Source organism: Caretta caretta, chromosome 10, assembly GCF_965140235.1.
Source record: "Caretta caretta isolate rCarCar2 chromosome 10, rCarCar1.hap1, whole genome shotgun sequence".
NCBI classification, from domain to species: Eukaryota; Metazoa; Chordata; order Testudines; family Cheloniidae; genus Caretta; species Caretta caretta.
Window position 1 is genome coordinate 4597599 of NC_134215.1, and position 17222 is coordinate 4614820.

General features: G+C 46.3%; 1 protein-coding gene across 1 annotated transcript in view; it reads left to right on the top strand.

Annotated features, from left to right (window-relative positions):
• The first annotated feature begins 9154 nt into the window (after positions 1 to 9154).
• HS3ST6 (heparan sulfate-glucosamine 3-sulfotransferase 6) overlaps positions 9155 to 17222 on the top strand; it is a 116809-nt gene continuing 108741 nt past the window's right edge. The window contains exon 1 of the mRNA XM_048865695.2: positions 9155 to 9546. Coding sequence (XP_048721652.2) covers positions 9155 to 9546 — 392 coding nt within the window. The remainder of the gene's footprint in view (positions 9547 to 17222) is intronic.

The following is a 17222-nucleotide window of genomic DNA, read 5'->3' on the forward strand; positions in this document are numbered from 1 at the left end:
TGTCTTTATTGAATTTCATACTATTTACTTCAGAGCATTTCTCCAATTTGTCCAGATCATTTTGAAATTTAATCCTGTCCTCCAAAGCACTTGCAACCCCTCTCAGCTTGGTATCATTCACAAACTTTATAAGTATACTCTCTATGCCATTATCTAAATCATTGATGAATATATTGAACAGAACCAGACCCAGAACCGATCCCTGCGGGAACCCACTCGTTATGCCTTTCCAGCATGACTGTAATTATGGTCACTATTACCAAGCGGTCCAACCACATTCACCTCTTGGACCAGATCCTGTGCTCCACTTAGGACAAAATCAAGAGCTGCCTCTCCTCTTGTGGGTTCCAGGACTACCTACTCCAAGAAGCAGTCAAGTAAGGTGTCAAGAAACTTTATCTCTGCATCCCGTCTTGAGGTGGCATGTACCCAATCAATATGAGGATAGCTGAAATCTCCCAGACTCCCAGCTAGAGGCTGGTTCCTTATTTACTGGGAGGTGGGCTGAGACAAGCAATGTTTCACACAGACTAGTGTTTGGTGGTGACTGAACACTGTTAATAATCTAGGTGGCATTCGAACCATGGGACCTAGAGACAAAAGGCTCCCAATTACTAAGCCCCCACCTCACCCCCATGTGTTGAGCCATCCAGCCCCCCTGGCTGACTTAACTTTGGTGACAATTCTGCAGTCACCTAACTCCTCATCAAGCATAATAAAAATCTGTTCTAAAGCTTCCGAAAGACACTGATCCCTTTTCAGAGTAGCAGCTGTGTTAGTCTGTATTCACAAAAAGAAAAGGAGGACTTGTGGCACCTTAGAGACGAACCAATTTATTAGAGTATAAGCTTTCGTGAGCTACAGCTCACTTCATCGGATGCATGAAAGTGGAAAATGCAGTGAGGATCCTCTCTCCTGTTTGCTAGTAAGGGCATCATGCACCGGCAGTAGGTGGGGGTTAGGATGCCTTCTAAGGCCACGGATCCTTTATCCTCTAGTCTAAACGATGCCTGTGCTTCCCATGAATCAGAGTTATGTGAGCCTAACAAGAACTGGCAAACGCTGTTGGCACTGTGCTGTATATCCAGAGTTAGTTTCTGTTTATTAAAGTGCTCCCAGTAACAGACTCACGTCCTTGTCTTAATCTTTATGTCTTGTTTTCCCTGCCTGGAGATGTTAGTGTAGTGAATCGGGAGGTTTAATCTGTTCTCCCTGTAGCATCTATGCCCTCCTTGCTAAAAATCTACCAACTAATTTAGCAGTGAATCGCCGCTGATGTCCCTGAGCCTCCTACTTCAACTAGTACACTAGGGGGCGCTATTTCTCCCTCTTTCTCCGGCAGTGGGAGAACGTCTGGCTGCTACTCTGAAACCTGTGTTAGAAAAGGCTCTCCTGGCATTAGGGTGCTCTGATATAGAAACCCCAACTCTCGTGGACATGTCCCCCATAGTTCTCATTCACAGAGAGCTGTAAGCGCACACAGGGCTTGGCAAAACATTTAAAAGACCAGATCCCTGCCCTGAACTGCTTGCAATCGAAATTCAGGTAAAACACCAACCATGAGACCACCACTTGCGTTTAGAGACACCAGGCAATGTTTTAAACTCACTTCAAATGGGGACAGTGAACAGACTCTTGGGAATTAAAGATGGAAAAGGGCTTGTGGGCTAAATTCAGCCAGTGAGCAGATACGACTACGTTAAAGTCGCTTGGCCAGATTGAAGCCCTGGCATAAATTGATGCAACTGCCAATGAAATCCTCCTCCAATACACCCTCTGATGCCTGAGAACAGTTCCCCTTAGAACAGGACTCTGTTTGACCCATCAGGTCACAAATATTCTACCTTCCCCAGACGGTTCATTAAAGCTTGTACAACGCTTTGAGATCCTTAGATGGAAAGCACTGACCAAATGCACAGTATTGTTATTTATTCTGATTCACATTCTGTGATTTCTTAGTCTGGGTTGTCAATGTCACCACTGTGCTGTTCTGTTTCTTCTCCAGCCCCTCAAACTGTATCCTCCAGTTCTATTTAGAAACAGCAGCATCTGGTAATCACCTGCAGACGTCTCCAGCTATGACTTGGCTCGCAGTGCTGACATGTCCAGCGCAGTTTTTGGGTGCTTCAGGGGGTAGAATCATCTGAGCATTAATAGGGTGGTTTCCGCTGGAACAAAAGATCGTCTTACTGCTTCTCTGCCTGATTGAGATTCCTTATCAGCTTAATCTTGTGCCTGCCTGTCAGGCCCTGCATTTTAGCTAAAAACGGCCGACTACAAAATTGGAAATGACTGAAATGGCAGCGTTTCAGAAAGAGACGGAGGGAAGGACCTGTGTGCTTCTCAGTTAAGTAGCCAGGGTTTCCATAAAGTTAGATGAAACTCCATAGTCTACGACTGAGGGCCTGGGGTGGAGATGTGTACAGACATATTTAATTTAGTAAGTTAGTTTGCGGCAGTTTTATTTCAATTCCAGTGATAAAATGTGCCTGGGGTGAAGAAAGGAAAAAGATGCTGAACGCACTGGGTCAACATTTTCCCATTGTCAAGCAAATTTGGGGTGCATATTAACCCTAAAACTCCCCGTTGAAGGTCCAAATTACTCTGACAGATATAGGGTAAAATTTTCAAAAGAGCCTACGCTCCCGTTTCAAAAGTGATTTGGGTATTTGGGGCTAGATTTTTTTTTTAAAAGGTATTTAGATCACATTAGAAAAGGTCAATTACATGGTAGCAGATCTGTGGCTACCCATGCACTTATGAAAAGGAGTACTTGTGGCACCTTAGAGACTAACACATTTTCTTTTTGCGGATACAGACTAACACGGCTGCTACTCTGAAACCTGTCATTATGCACTTATGGTTGTCAGTGTGCTGCATGCCTTGGCCATTTGGAACTTTGCAGTCACAGTGAGGATGTAACTTGGATTCTTTTACTCTAGAAGCCAAAGCCTCTACCACCAGAGCTAAAGGAAAATCTCTATGAGCCGTTAGCAGTATAGGACCTATGACACACAGGCCAGCAGTTCCAGTCCCATCCAGAAGAGGGCAGTAGTATAGAAACTAGTCACTTGACATCCAGTCACATTCTAACCTTCAAACAAAACTCTTTCTCCGGTGTACATTGGTTCATTCTCACTGGCAAGTCACATAAATAAGGTGTTGGCTTGTTTCCATTGGGTTGTATTTTTTCTTCCCAGTGTCAGTACACTGTGCAGGCTTGAGTAAACTGCACAAGTGAAAGAGGAGTGCTCTGGAAAAGACACACAGAGAGAGAGAAAGAGAGAGAGAGTGTGTGTTTTGAGAGATTTCTCAGCTGGTATCAATGCAGAAATGTACCCCATCTCAACAGGTGCTGAGATCCCACAGAAAAAGAATGTAGCAGAAAGCTCCTTACACCATGACCCTTTTCGACATGACATGACTTGACAAGAATACCATGCATATTGCAAACTTAGGGCCTGATCCATCCAGCTGTTGAGTGCCCTGTGACTCAGTGGGAGTTAAGGGCACCCAGCAATGCACAGGATCAGGCCTTTGGAAGAGGGAAACTTTAAGCAGCACCTGGGAAGCTCAAATGATGTGTATAAATCTCAATATAAGGTGTTTCTCACTACATGATAGCTGCTGTGGCAGACAAGGGGGAGGTCTGGTGGAGAGGACAGTGGGTGGGTATTAGGAGTCTTGGGTTCTTTTCTTGATCTGCCACTGACCTCCAGCGTGACCTCGGGCAAATCCCTTTGCCTCTCTGCGTGGCTCAGTTTCCCCATCTGGAAAACGGGGATGTTTGATGCCTAGATTGTAAAGCACATTTAGATTATCTTGTCATAAGTACTAAGTATTGTTATTTATTGCTTCCACCAAGACACCGGCCCTTACCCTGCTGTTCCAGGAGGCAGCATGCAAAAGTTGCAATCCCTAGAAAAACTTGATTCAAATCCTGCTTGCCTTACTCACAAGAGTAGTTCCAGTGACCTCAATATAGCATATACTTCGAATACCAGGGGTGTTTCAGAAAGTTAAATCAGACCTATTGAAGATGAGCAGGGTGAATAGGTAGAGCCCTGCAAATCTGCACATATCTGCTTTATATGAACAGATATGAACACATATCTGTGAACTATGTTTCCAGATTGGATGTGGATACAAATTTTGTATTGGCGGAGGGCTCTACAAATCGGACCTAACCTTCCAGAAATGTATAGGCAGTAGATCTTGTGCTTAAGTCACTATCATAGGACTCAGGAAACCTATGCTGTGCCACAGACTTCCTGTGTGACCCTGGGCAAATCACTGAACCTCTCTGATCCTTAGTTCCCCCATCTATAGATGGGATGATAATATTGCTTTGTCTGTCTTGTCTATTTAGATTGTAAGTTCTTTAAGGCAGGGCTGTCTCTGTGTGTTTGTAGAGTGTATAGCACAATGAAACCCTACTGCAGCTAGGAATTCCAACTGCTACTGTAATTGAAATAATAATATAATACAAGTAAGTGCATAGTAAGAATGCACTGAATTTTCCATGAGAAAACAGCAGACAGGTTTTTGGTTCTCTCTGAGGTTTGCAAAAATGTATTTTTAATGTGACCCACCTCAAGTATTTGATTTTGAAAAAAAGTCCCACATTGTAAATTGTTTCCTTTTAACTTGTTTTGCAAGCCCTAAGGTAACTGAATAAACCTTTGAATGGTTTCCCCCAATCTGAATATATATGTGCACTGTATTTATACTTACACATAAGAGCTGATGCAGTAGAATTAAAATTGACTTTCTCAGTGTTGATTGTTAATTGCCTGGCATTTGGCTATCATCTCAATCCTTATTGTTTATTTACAGCATATTTCCCCCTTTGATTAAAAACTCTGCAGTAAAAAAAGTTTGTTGTAAATCCCTTTGCATGATGTAAGTGATTTAAAACAATAATTAGAGTGCCATAAAAATGAAAACATATTTAGTTAATCGATTGTAGGCTGTAAAACAGGTTTTTACCTTCCAGTTTTATTGGTATTCAATCTCTGCTTGATGTTCATTTTAATTTAGAGACAAACTTTTCAATTTCCTTTTTTTGTCGCTGTGGGTGTGCTGTTCACTTGGGAAGGAAGCAGTTGAAACTTGGAAGGATTCTGCAAAATGAGTAGAACGCTTTTTGGCGCAACGCCCCACCTCTATTGCATGCATCGCAAATGGTTCAGTGGCACCCATAGATGCTGTTGTCATTACGGCTGATGTGGTATTTTCATCATAATGTTGTACTTTGGTGCTCAGCCCATGTCAGGGGCCTGTTTTGTCGCACACCTTGATTGCATACGTTCAAACACTAAGGTCATCACTGGGAGAGGAACCAGAATTTTTCAGTGCCAAAAGCACAAATTGCTGCTTTCTGAGTCAGGGTCTAATTCTCATCTGGTCTAAATCGGCTTAGTGGCTTTGTGAGTAATGTGGATTTACACCAGCTGAGGGTCTGGACCTAACTCAGTAAATAGGAGGTGCTTGTATCCACTGGCGCCAGCCACTAAAGAAAGAGATGATCATATGCTCTGAGCTAATGAACAGAAATGTTCCTCTCTGGGTGAGCCAGGAATGGTGTTCATCACTGCAAAAGGCCTGAAAATCAGCCCTCTGTGACATACTGTGGTGTTATCCAGACCAGGGAGGGGCTGTGTCATCGCCTTCCCCCTTTTAACTGGAGGCCCCTGCAACGTTTCGCTGCTGTATATCCCAACCTGGATCGCTCACAAACAGCCTTCAGCATGCAGGTGTCCCCAAGTGTCTATGTGTAACTGCAGCCTGCTAGCCACACTGGGGCTCTCGTCAGCCTGGGTTACTACTGCAGGGTGACCCCAACACACTCCCAGTCCAAAAATGTATGTTCTGTACTGTCCAGCCCACTCCTGGACAGTCCAGAGGTATTAGGTCTGCAGTCCCTCTATGGGAACAATACACAACAACTTGCCACCTTAAATGGAGTTACCCAGACAGTTTAACTTAAACACACTGGATTGGATTAAATAATACAACAAGTTTTATTGACAAAAGAAGAGAGGATTTTAAGTAATGAGGCATAAAAGTCATAAATCGTTACACAAAAAATAAAGACAAAACATTTCCTAGTGCCTAACTTAACAAACTATACTTGATTCAAGGCCAAGTCCTAATCACATCATTCAAAAGCATTACTTACCAAAATTTTCAGGTCAGGACCCCTCCTCCAAAGTCCAACCGCTGTTTCTTTTGTCTTCCTAGGTTCAAGGAGTGAGATGGACAGGGAGAGAGATACCTTGGGGTGTTTGCCCCTCACTTTTATAGTTCAGTCCCCCCCCATAAAGTTCTATCCATCTGAGCAGAAGGAAATACGGAGTCTAGTGAGGAAAGATTCTTCATGCGGTTTTCTTTCACTTGTGTGTGCTCAGATGCAGATTTTCTTTTCTCTCTTGCTGTCTGAGGACTCTGTTTACAGCTTATATGCAAACTGAAGTAACTCTACACCCCTTTCTTTAAGACATGCTTGACCAGTTATGCCTTAATTTGTGCTACATGAGTTGGAACATGTGCCTTTAACATTAGATACGGGAGATTTCATAACTTTACACCCAGTGTTGCTGCATACATTTCACCATGATAGTGTTGACCAGCGAGTTATTAGTTTTCAAATGTTACCTCACAAGGCCTATTATAAGATTATTATACTAGGGTGTAGGGTGTGAATACAGGTGTGGCTATTGCCGGGGGGAAGGAATGTGGCATAGCTAGAGATTTCCATAGCCCCGCAAGCACCTCCTGCTCCATGCTGGTTCTGACCAGACACCTTTTAATTTAACTCCTTGTGTTGCCTGGAAAATATGAATGGACAATAGGCTAAATTTTGGCTCTGTTAGCCTACTCGGGATTTGTACTGAGAACTCCCTACTGCATTCATAAATGGGGGAGGCATAGCTCAGTGGTTTGAGCATTGGCCTGCTTAAACCCAGGGTTGTGAGCTCAATCCTTGAGGGGGCCATTGAGGGATCTGGGGCAAAAAGTGGGGATTGGCCCTGCTTGGAGCAGGGGGTGGGACTAGGTGACCTCCTGAGGTCCCCTCCAGCCCTGATATTCTATGATTAATTCAATGGAGAATTTCACATATGGATCAATAGCAGGCCTGAGCATTCATCCTGGAAGTTAATTTCCAGACTTAATGAAGCAGCTTGATTTAATAATTATTGTTGCATCTCTTTTAGGGTTCATTAATAATATATTAAGACTTTGCAATATATTTATGTATTATTGGTTAAGCTGGTAGCCACACTTATAGATAAGAGTCCATTATAAAGACTGTTTTTCAGTTGCATATAACTTTGCAGAACTTTAACCATTTGGGCCCAAATTTTCCAAGCTGGGTGTCTGCCTCAGGCTGAACTTTTTGGGAAACTTTTGAGCAAAGATGGCGTAGCCATTTCCAAGAACAAGGATGGGGGGAAATATGCTGTTTTGCCCAGGATAACCACTATTACAAATGTTTCCTTGAGAAACGCTAGCCCCTCCATGCTTTGGAGCAGGGATGGGAAATTTGGCAGGGGATCACCATGGGATCATACAGGCGTCTTTTGCTGCCCCTCTGCAAATCCACACAAATCTATTCAAGTGAGTAGCATGTGAAAACTGCCAGTTGCACATACACAGGAGAAGTTTGTTACATGTTATGGCAGCAAAATTCTTTGACAGATGCTGCCTGGCATTGAGCATGCTCCACTCCTACAAAGCTGACTGCGCATGCTCCCTCCCAGGGCTGCAGGGGCTGAGCCTGAGTTCACGGCTGGTGCCCTCTGTGGTGCCAGGTATTGGCACTGGGAACAATCTCAGACAGAGCAAACCGGTTTTCGCTGGCTCCCAGTGTTCCTCCTGCTGTTGCCCAGGAGAAGGGGGGAAAGCCTGAGCTGAAAGCACAGGGGTGAGGAACAGAGGGGGAACAGGGCAGGTTGGGAATAATAGGAGCAGAGGGGGATAGGCTGGAGAGATGTTCAGGGGCAGAGTGCTCCAGGCTGGGGTGTAGGAAAGGGGACACCAGGTCTGTAAGCACTACTTGAACACACCCCTACAGAACCAGGACCCCAGCCCCAATATTCCTCTGCTGTCGAGCGAATAGCTGGCAAAGGGCGTACCTCACCCCCACTCCTAGAGTCTGGTGCCTCGCCTGGGAAAGAAAAGGTGTGTTTTTAACTTGCCTAAGGTGTCAAAATCCTAGTGTAGACAAGGCAGGGTGTAGATTTAACAGGTGCTAAAGGGCTCATGGTAACTCCTAGGCTCCCCCCTAAACTGTAACTCCCCCGGTTTAAAACCCTGCCTTGTGTATAGGAGACTTTTAGAAGGTGCTAGCTCACACCTTCCCATCCTACTCCGGACAGAGCCTGAGGCTGGCATCCTGGATCCTCGACAGAGGCAGGAGTTCATTCTCTGGGTCTGGCTAGCGCGCCGCTGCCCCAGCAGGGCCCGTGCGTGTCCCGCAGCCGGAGCCCGGCACTCCCGCCCCCGGGGCCGCCCCCCTGCTCGGGCTGAGTGCCGCTGGGGGCCGGGGGGTGGGTGTCACGCTCCGCTCCTTCAGCCCGACGCTTCGCAGGCGCATCCCGCCGAGCGTCAGGAGCCCGGCTGGTCCCTGCCTCTCGCCCCGCCGCTGCCTGCGCCGTCTCCAAAAGGGGAGGGACTTTGCCAACTCCCCGGCCCCGCACCGCCGGCGTCTTTGCCCAGGTCAGGCACCCGCGGGACTCCCCTGCCCCGCCCGGGACCGGCCCCGGCCGCGGACTCCGAAAGGGGACGGAGCGGCCGCCGCACCAGCAGCTCCCGCCGCCTGCGCGCCCTTGCGGGGTGCCCGGCCGCGGTCCCCGGGGCTCCCCGCCTCGGAGCGGCTCCCCTCGGGCAGGAGCCGGGGACCCGCCCCCCGCAGCCGGGCAGCGGCAGAGGAGGAGGGCGGCCAAGGGGGCTGGCTCAGAGGTGGCTCCGCCGGTGCCCAGCGCTGGCCCCGGGACCGGGCGCTGCATCCTCCCGCGGCTGGGCAGCAGCCTGGGGGGCCCCCGCTGGGCCAGGCTCGCCCGGGCCCGCGGGGCGGCGGCGGCGGCGGCGGCGGCCGAGGGGAGCATGTGCCGGCCGGGCGGCGCTGGCCGGCCCCCGGCAGCGGCGCCCCATGGGCGGTAGCCGCGGCGGGCTGGCGGGGCAGCTGGGCGGGCTGCTGCGGGCGCAGCCCCGCGCCTCCCTCGGCCTCCCCATGCTGCTGCTCGGCACCTACTTCTTCTACTGCCTGACGGGCTCCTGCGAGCCGCTGCCGCCCGCCGCCCGCCAGCTGCGCCCGCCGCCCCGCGACCCCGCCGGGGACCGGCCCGAGGAGCCGGCGGCGGCGGCCGGGGGCAGGTCCGGGCCGGGCAGCCGGCGCTTCCCGCAGGCCATCATCGTGGGGGTGAAGAAGGGCGGCACCCGGGCGCTGCTGGAGTTCCTGCGGGCGCACCCCGCCGTGCGCGCCCTGGGCGCCGAGCCCCACTTCTTCGACCGCGGCTACGAGAAGGGGCTGCCCTGGTACAGGTGAGACCCGGGACAGCCCGCTCCGCCCCGGGGATTCCTCCGTCGCGTAGCCCGGGTCAGTCCCCGTTCCCCGCACCCAGCCCGGGTCAGTCCCCGTTCCCCGCACCCAGCCCGGGGCACGCCCGCGTAGCCCGGGTCAGTCCCCGTTCCCGGCACCCAGCCCAGGGCACGCTCGCGTAGCCCGGGTCAGTCCCCGTTCCCCGCACCCAGGCCGGGTCAGTCCCCGTTCCCCGCACCCAGCCCGGGGCACGCCCGCGTAGCCCGGGTCAGTCCCCGTTCCCCGCACCCAGCCCGGGGCACGCCCGCGTAGCCCGGGTCAGTCCCCGTTCCCGGCACCCAGCCCGGGTCAGTCTCCGTTCCCCGCACCCAGCCCGGGGCACGCCCGCGTAGCCCGGGTCAGTCCCCGTTCCCCGCACCCAGCCCGGGTCAGTCCCCGTTCCCCGCACCCAGCCCGGGGCACGCCCGCGTAGCCCGGGTCAGTCCCCGTTCCCCGCACCCAGCCCGGGTCAGTCCCCGTTCCCCGCACCCAGCCCGGGGCACTCCAGTGTCGTCCGGGTTCGCTCCTGCTGAACCTGGGGCACTCCTGTGTTCTGGCTGGATTCGCTCCTGCTCCCAGGCCACACGGTCCAAGTGACTCCTCTGTAAAAATACACCGGTTTAGCCCCCTTTCCCTGCACTCAAGACAGGTCACTCCAGTGTAACCCGGCTTCAGTCCTGCTCCTCCACCCAACCCCGGTCACTCCAATGTAATCCAGGATTGCCCCTGTTCCCACCGGACTTCATTCAAGTTACTCCTCTATAATGTACTCCACATTACCCCCTTTCCCCACACTCAACCGAGGTCACTCCAGTGTAATGTGCGTTCACTCCTGCTTCCACTCCCAGTCAACCCCGTGACTCCTCTTTAGTGTAATCCAGGTTAGCCCCCTTTCCCTGCACTCAGTCCAGGTCACTAATCTGGATTCACTCCTGCTCCCACCCAGCTCCATCCAGGTTACTCTGTTGTAATCTGGGTTACCCCCTTTTTCGGCACTCAGTCCAGGTCCAATGTAATCTGGGTTTACTCCTACTGCCCCACAATCCAGATCACTCCTCTTTATTGTAATTCAGGTTCACTCCTGTGCCCACCCCACTGAATCCAGGTTACTCTATTGTAGTCTGGGGTCCCCCTGGTCCCCCCAGTCAATGCAGGTTACTCTTCTTGAATATAATCTGGGTTCACTCCTGCTCTCCCCACTTAATCCAGATTACTCCAGTATAATCTGTGTTCACCCCTGCTCACATCCACTCAATCCAGGTTACTCCTCTTTAATATAATCCCAGTTAGCTGTTGCTCCCAACAATTCAATCCAGACTAACCACCCCCTAATCCATGCAATTCAGGTTGCCCTCTGCTCCCATTCAACTCAAACCAGGTTGCCCCTCTAAAATTAATTACTGTCTCTTTAAAAATTTTCTATGCACACTTTTTGAGGGGGTTATGGTGTGGAAAGATGACCTGGGTTGCATTGGTTTTGTCCCGTCCCTCCCCGCATTAGAAAAAGGCAGTAATAATCTTTCAAGGCATGAATGGGCTGTTAGTTTAAAAAACAATCATGCCAGGGAGTGTGTATGTGGGAACCCTGTACCTAATTTTTATTAGCAGAGTGACTAAAATGCCAAGTCTAAGAAATCGACTTTATGTACAGCCTTTATAAAAGCGTGCCTAGCCTTTCCCAATCTCTCCCTCCTTGGGAAATCATTCACCTCCTCGGGTCTCTGCGGATGCTGCGTTTTCATAGCACAGCAGGAATGAATGCCCCGTGTGCATAATAAATCATGAGCCACTTCTCTGCAGCATCATACAGTTTAAAGTATGCCAACCTGTGTCAGACCCGTGGTGGGGTATCTGGTAATGCCTTGGTCTCTGCTCCAGTGCCAAAGCAACAGGTTTACAGTGATCAGGCTTTAAGTTCCAGCCCGTGCCGCCCTGTGTGCTTTGGAAAGCTCTGAGCACGTGCTGGGGGCTCTCAGTCTAAATTATTAATAATAATCCGTCTAATTTTTTTTATTCTTAACACTTAAAAACAACTTTTTTTTTTTTTTAAAGGGAGGCTGACAGAAGTTCCAGTAGTAACCCATACTTAAAATGACCTTTTATGCCTGCTAGTTGCAAGGCTGGCTTTCGCTGCAAAAATGTTTATCAGAACAAAACCTGTCTTGTTTCCTGAGTCTGAATGTTATTTCAGGGATTCGGAGGCCAGTGATCGACCAATCAGTGGTCTTAATAAAAACAAAAATTAAATTGCAGGCATGGATGGGAACAGTCCATTGCAAGTTTGTTGGTTAATGTCAGCATGAACCCAGTGAATCTTACATGATAGGAAGCCCTGGGTCTATTTTTCAGAGGAGTTGATCGCCAGCTGTTCTCACGGCCTTCAGCTGGAGTTGTGAGTGCTCAGTAACTGTGCAAATCGGGCCCCCTGTTCTTAACGCACCATACTGTACCTATATGTGGCAGGCTTCGCTGGTTCTGGGACAGATGGCATAGGTTAAGGAAAGACTGATGAATCTAGAGACTTGGCTTCTGAATTACCTGGGATTTATGGTTTTAACCCTTAATATTTTATCCTTGATACACCTGCAATTTTTTCCCATTTCCTTTTATGGTGTTTCATTTAGGGAGTTTAAAAAAGACTGAGTACCCATTAGCATTGCATGACATGGTTGAATCGATCAAAGGAATCACTTATTTACAGTGGGTTGGAAATATTGGCACAGTGGAGAGAAGCGGGAAAAAAACTATTGTCTGAATTCCTTGATACGTCACGGCCGGCCCGTTGTGTCAAAGGGCAGACCCGTATTGATTCAAGGGAGTTGTTTGGTTTCAAGGGTTTCAATGGAGTTGAACTCTTCAGGCGATAAAACCTTTGGAAGAGCAGCTACTGTGCATGTGTTGTCTATTAAACTTTCATATCTTGGCCAACTGGAAGTGTCTGGGCCAAATTCACTCATGATGTAAGTCCCCCAAAGTCAGTGAATGAATCTAGCCTGTTAGGTTGAAGAGAGCCAACATGTGCAGATTGATAAAGTGTCACTCTGTTTTATTCAAACATCTGAAAGTAATGAACGGGGGGAGCCCTGTCTGTCTTTCTGTCGGTTCAGCTATTGTTTTCTCTTCTAAACCAAAACAAAAAAGATTTTTTTCTTTTCAATTACTTCATCTTTCTTCACATTTCTTTCCGTCGCGGGGAAGGTTTAAGGTAATAATTCTCCCTGAAACACAAACCCTTGAAAGTCAGGGCTTTGAATGGAAAGTGAGGTAACTTTAGCCTCACAGTTGCAGCTCTGTAATACCACATCTGGGCTGTGAAGTTGTTGACTTAGTGCCCCTTCAAGTACAGTGAGCAGCAAAGGTATTTTTATGATTGTATTAATGTTACAAGGATTTATGATTTCATTTCTAAGTTCAATATATTCCTACGCTGTTGACAATAATCAGTCGTCTCTTTCTCGTTGAAAACCAATCGATGGATCTAACCAGCCAGAAAAACATTTTAATGACAATTATACACATTATGAAACCCCATACAGAAGTTAGAATACTCTTAAATGGCTACAGTGGAGCGAAGAGAAAGTTGCAGCATGTACCGCAGAGGCATAAAATGAGTAAATATGCTTCGTGCCGCATTAGTTGTGAATTTTGAGGGATATAAATGTTTGCAGGGAGTTTAGGTGAGACCAACGAAACGTTTTAAAATGGTTCTGAGCATTGTGGAATCAGTGGAAATACAAGTAGAGAACATTTTTATATCGTTAACTGAATACCAGAAATGAGTGCAATATTCTATAAAGATGTGACCGTTTTCTCTCTGGTAAAGAAGAATCTTTAAAGACACTTCGCTGTGATTCAGAGTAGAACAAGTCTGCATTCAAAACAATATGTATAAGAATATTTCTTCTATTATTCTTTGCTTTTCCAGTTTTATTTTCATATGAAAATGTGTTTTCATTGTTGTTTCTTCATTTAACGTCAGACTGAGCTAAAGTTGAGATGTGCCTGTGTGAAAAGAGAAGGTGGATAAAAGTTTAAACTTTTCCTAGGACTGTCTCAAAGTGGTGTAAACATTTTTTTTTAAATATTTGAATGAGCCAAGAAACTAAAATTACACCAAAGCTTTTAATGTCAACACATTGGGGCCCTGGGGCTCCTGTATAGAGTTGTTGCTTGCCTTAAGTAAATTAAAAAAAAAAATTCCTCTAGAATATGTACAACTCCAGATTCCCCTTCTTCATAATCATAGTTCAGTTTCCCGTGCTTGGAACAATTGTTGTACTGAAATGAGCAGTATTTAGTTGTAGTTGTGGAGTAGTTTATATTATATTACCCACTTAAAGCATTGTTTAGTTAATTGATTACAAACATTCATTCTAAGTTAGTCTTTCACTGTGTATTTAAATTCAATTTATCTGCTCTGCCTTTTTGAAAAGGGTAGGGTGGGGTGGGGGTCTTTGTTAATGGCTCGAAAGTCTTCAGCATAAACCGACCAAATATCTAATGTGACGGTTTTCTGGTTACTATAGGTTTAACTCATAATGTGAGGATAAACAGCTTTCCTTTCTGGTTTATGACATAAATAACCTAATGGACAATCCAAGCATGAAGTGAATTATTATCCTAAAGCAAAACTATTTTTTTTGCACTTAACACTGTGTAAACTAAACCTAAATGGAAAGCAAAGCTGATGTTTGTAGTCAGTTTGGCTACTGGGGTAACAATGCACTGTCTTTCAAAGGAGAAGGGTTTTTTTTTTTTTTTAAATTTAAATATTAGCACTTTATTGTCTCTCTGTGTAGTTATTTCTCTGCTTTATGGAAATAAAGAAAAGGGAAAATGTAAATACTTCAAATTGCATGAAGACATAAGTTGACAAGTGATTTTTAGAATTCTAGCAGGAATATTTTTAGGGATGCTAGCTAACCATGAAGACATGGGGGCAGTTCTGCACTCATTTGGATTGGTGCATGTATCCCCTAACTCTACTGAAGTAAAGGGCCTCAGCTACTGTAATGCATTGACATAACGCCTTCATTTCACTGGAGCTCTGCCTATTTACATCAGCAGACTGTCTGGCCCAATGCAGTTAGTCTGTACTTGCCATGTAAACGGGATCAGAATCAGGGCCACAACCTGTATTGAAAGGGGCTGGATAGAAAGAACTGCAGAATATTTCAATTCAATAAAACTTTTATGTGGAGAATTTCTAGCTGTAAAAGGCTGTGGCTGATTTAACATACAGCAGAAATTGCTCATCTCTGATTGTATAACTAGGGATTTTTTTTGGGGGGGGGGGAATCTAAAATGTTGCATTTGATTTTTTTGTTTGTTTGTTACTAGTGCTGAGATTTTTCGTTCAGATTGTTAGATCTTAATTTGTCCTCATGGCAGCTATAACTTAAACGGATTTTCTAAAATCTCCCAGTTCCTTGCTTCACAGAACGGCCTCAACGATTCTAGTGTCACGGGGAGAGTATGGAAAAGTTTGGATAATGGGGGTTCTGGGTAATTGAGGGAACTTTCAATGGAATGACAAGATCTTTAGGGACATTATGTTAGATAGCAGGGACTTCTGGGTCGTTAAGGTTTTTAAAATCAGCTGATGCAAAGAGCAGTTTCCCTGCACTGAAGCCCTGCAGAATGCAACAGCACAGACTAGCCAGTTCATTGTCAACCGAATAACTAGCAGTGCATTTTCTATTTCCTCATCTTATTGACGATCCGCTCCGTCCCGCAGCCTGTATTTTGATACCTAAAGGAACACAGTTTTATAGAGGCAGGATAAGTGTGGTGCTGTGCCAAAGCACTAGATAACTCATCACATGTTTGTTGCCTCTGACAAACACTGAAAATGCAGCTGCTGAAAGATTAGCCTCTTGTGCCACAAAATTTCACACCGCGGATGTTGGCCCACATCAGATTTTTATAGGAACTTAAAAAAATGCATACTTCATTAATTTTTTTTGGCATAAATAACAAAGCCACACAGTCATGGCTGCGTGTATGCAATGGTAACAGCTGGCAGGCCCTTGTGGACGAATATAAATGCTTGATCTGTGGACCGTGCTGTAGCGCAGAGAGGTTATGCATAGTACTTGTGCCCTTAGGTCTCCATCAATTTAATAAAACAATTTAAACCCGCTGAATTTATTTGAGCCTCTCCCTCCAAACTTTGTATTTCTTAATTTTCCGTTGTTCAAAAACAGTACACACAGGCCAAAAGGAGGAGCTAATTATTAATATTGTTTGTGTACACACTTGTGTGTGTGTGTGTAGAATGGGACTAGAGGCAGTTAAACCTTGCCATCTGCAAGCATTTCTTCTGTCTCACTGTTAGAGGCAAGTAACAATCTTATAAGGGAGCTGGGAGACAGGGTTTCTTGGGACAGGCTTTCTTATCTGTAAACCTTGTTGTCTTTAAGTCTTTGCGCGGGCGTGGAAAAGATACACAAAAAGACTGCTGTGATTCCAGTGTTGCTCTTTTGACATTAGCTGAGAATGTTATTGGCAGTTGAAAAGCAGAGTTAAGTGGATGCCTCAAGGGTTTTTGCATGTGTTGTGATTTGTGCAGACAGATCAAGACATCCTATAGCAGGATCTGTTAAATAAATGGACATTTTCACTTCCTAGTGATCGCCAAGATGCATTTTGGCATGAAACTCATGTCCTTGCTTGAGGAAAGCTTTTCACAGAAGCATTTAAGTAATATATAGGTGGGGAGAGACAAAGAAATCTTACAAAATAAACATGGAATCAGATGACAAAACATCCCAGGAGCTTGACTTTAATGCATTATCTTTATTCGTTGACAAAGGCTAATCTGGTTTCCCAATGAACTAACTTCCAAATCTTCAAAGTTTGAGAGCAGTCTTCCTTTCACAGTGTCTTCCTACAAATTGAGTTCTGGAGCACACTTCTTAGTTATCATTTTCTTATCCCATTTTTTAAAATCTCAGAAGCAATGTCTATCTTCACGACCTCCAAACCCCTCACATCGGGTCACAACAATCCAAAAAATATATAAAACACAAACAAAAAGACAGAAAAGTCAATCAGGCTAGCCCCTCATTAAGAAATATTAAGCTTTGCACCTTAAATTGTCTGGGTCTGTAGAATAACTATTTAACTTTCTTTCAGCTGAAATAGTAAAATTATCTCACCTGGATAGCAACCGTTTTGTGTTCTTAGCTTGCTGTTAGTTACATAACATTTAGCCCTGTGCTCTGCAGACACCAAGCCAAATGAGCCTCGCATGCATGAGTGTTTGCAGGATTGGGCCCTCTCTGGGTCATTTGGCCTAGACAGTAGTTATGAAGCAATCTGTAGGGATGCAGGACATGCAGATTTTTGGCATTTTGCAAACTGCTTTCAAGTGGGATTAAAAATAGCTTGTACTGCTGCTAGGATGGAGAAGAAACGTTTGAAAATGTTTAAGATGATCACAGGGCAGGCATTATTCATGATGACTGAGATGGACTATGCTGTTGCTGTTTTGAAAACTCTTTGCAACTAAAGCATAATCAGCTCTGAGGCAAAGGGCCTGATTCTGATCTCATGTACATCAATTTCACACTAGTGTGACGCTGTTGACTTTAATGGGGTGGCTTCTGGTTTTGGCCCCAGTCCAAACCCCACAGAA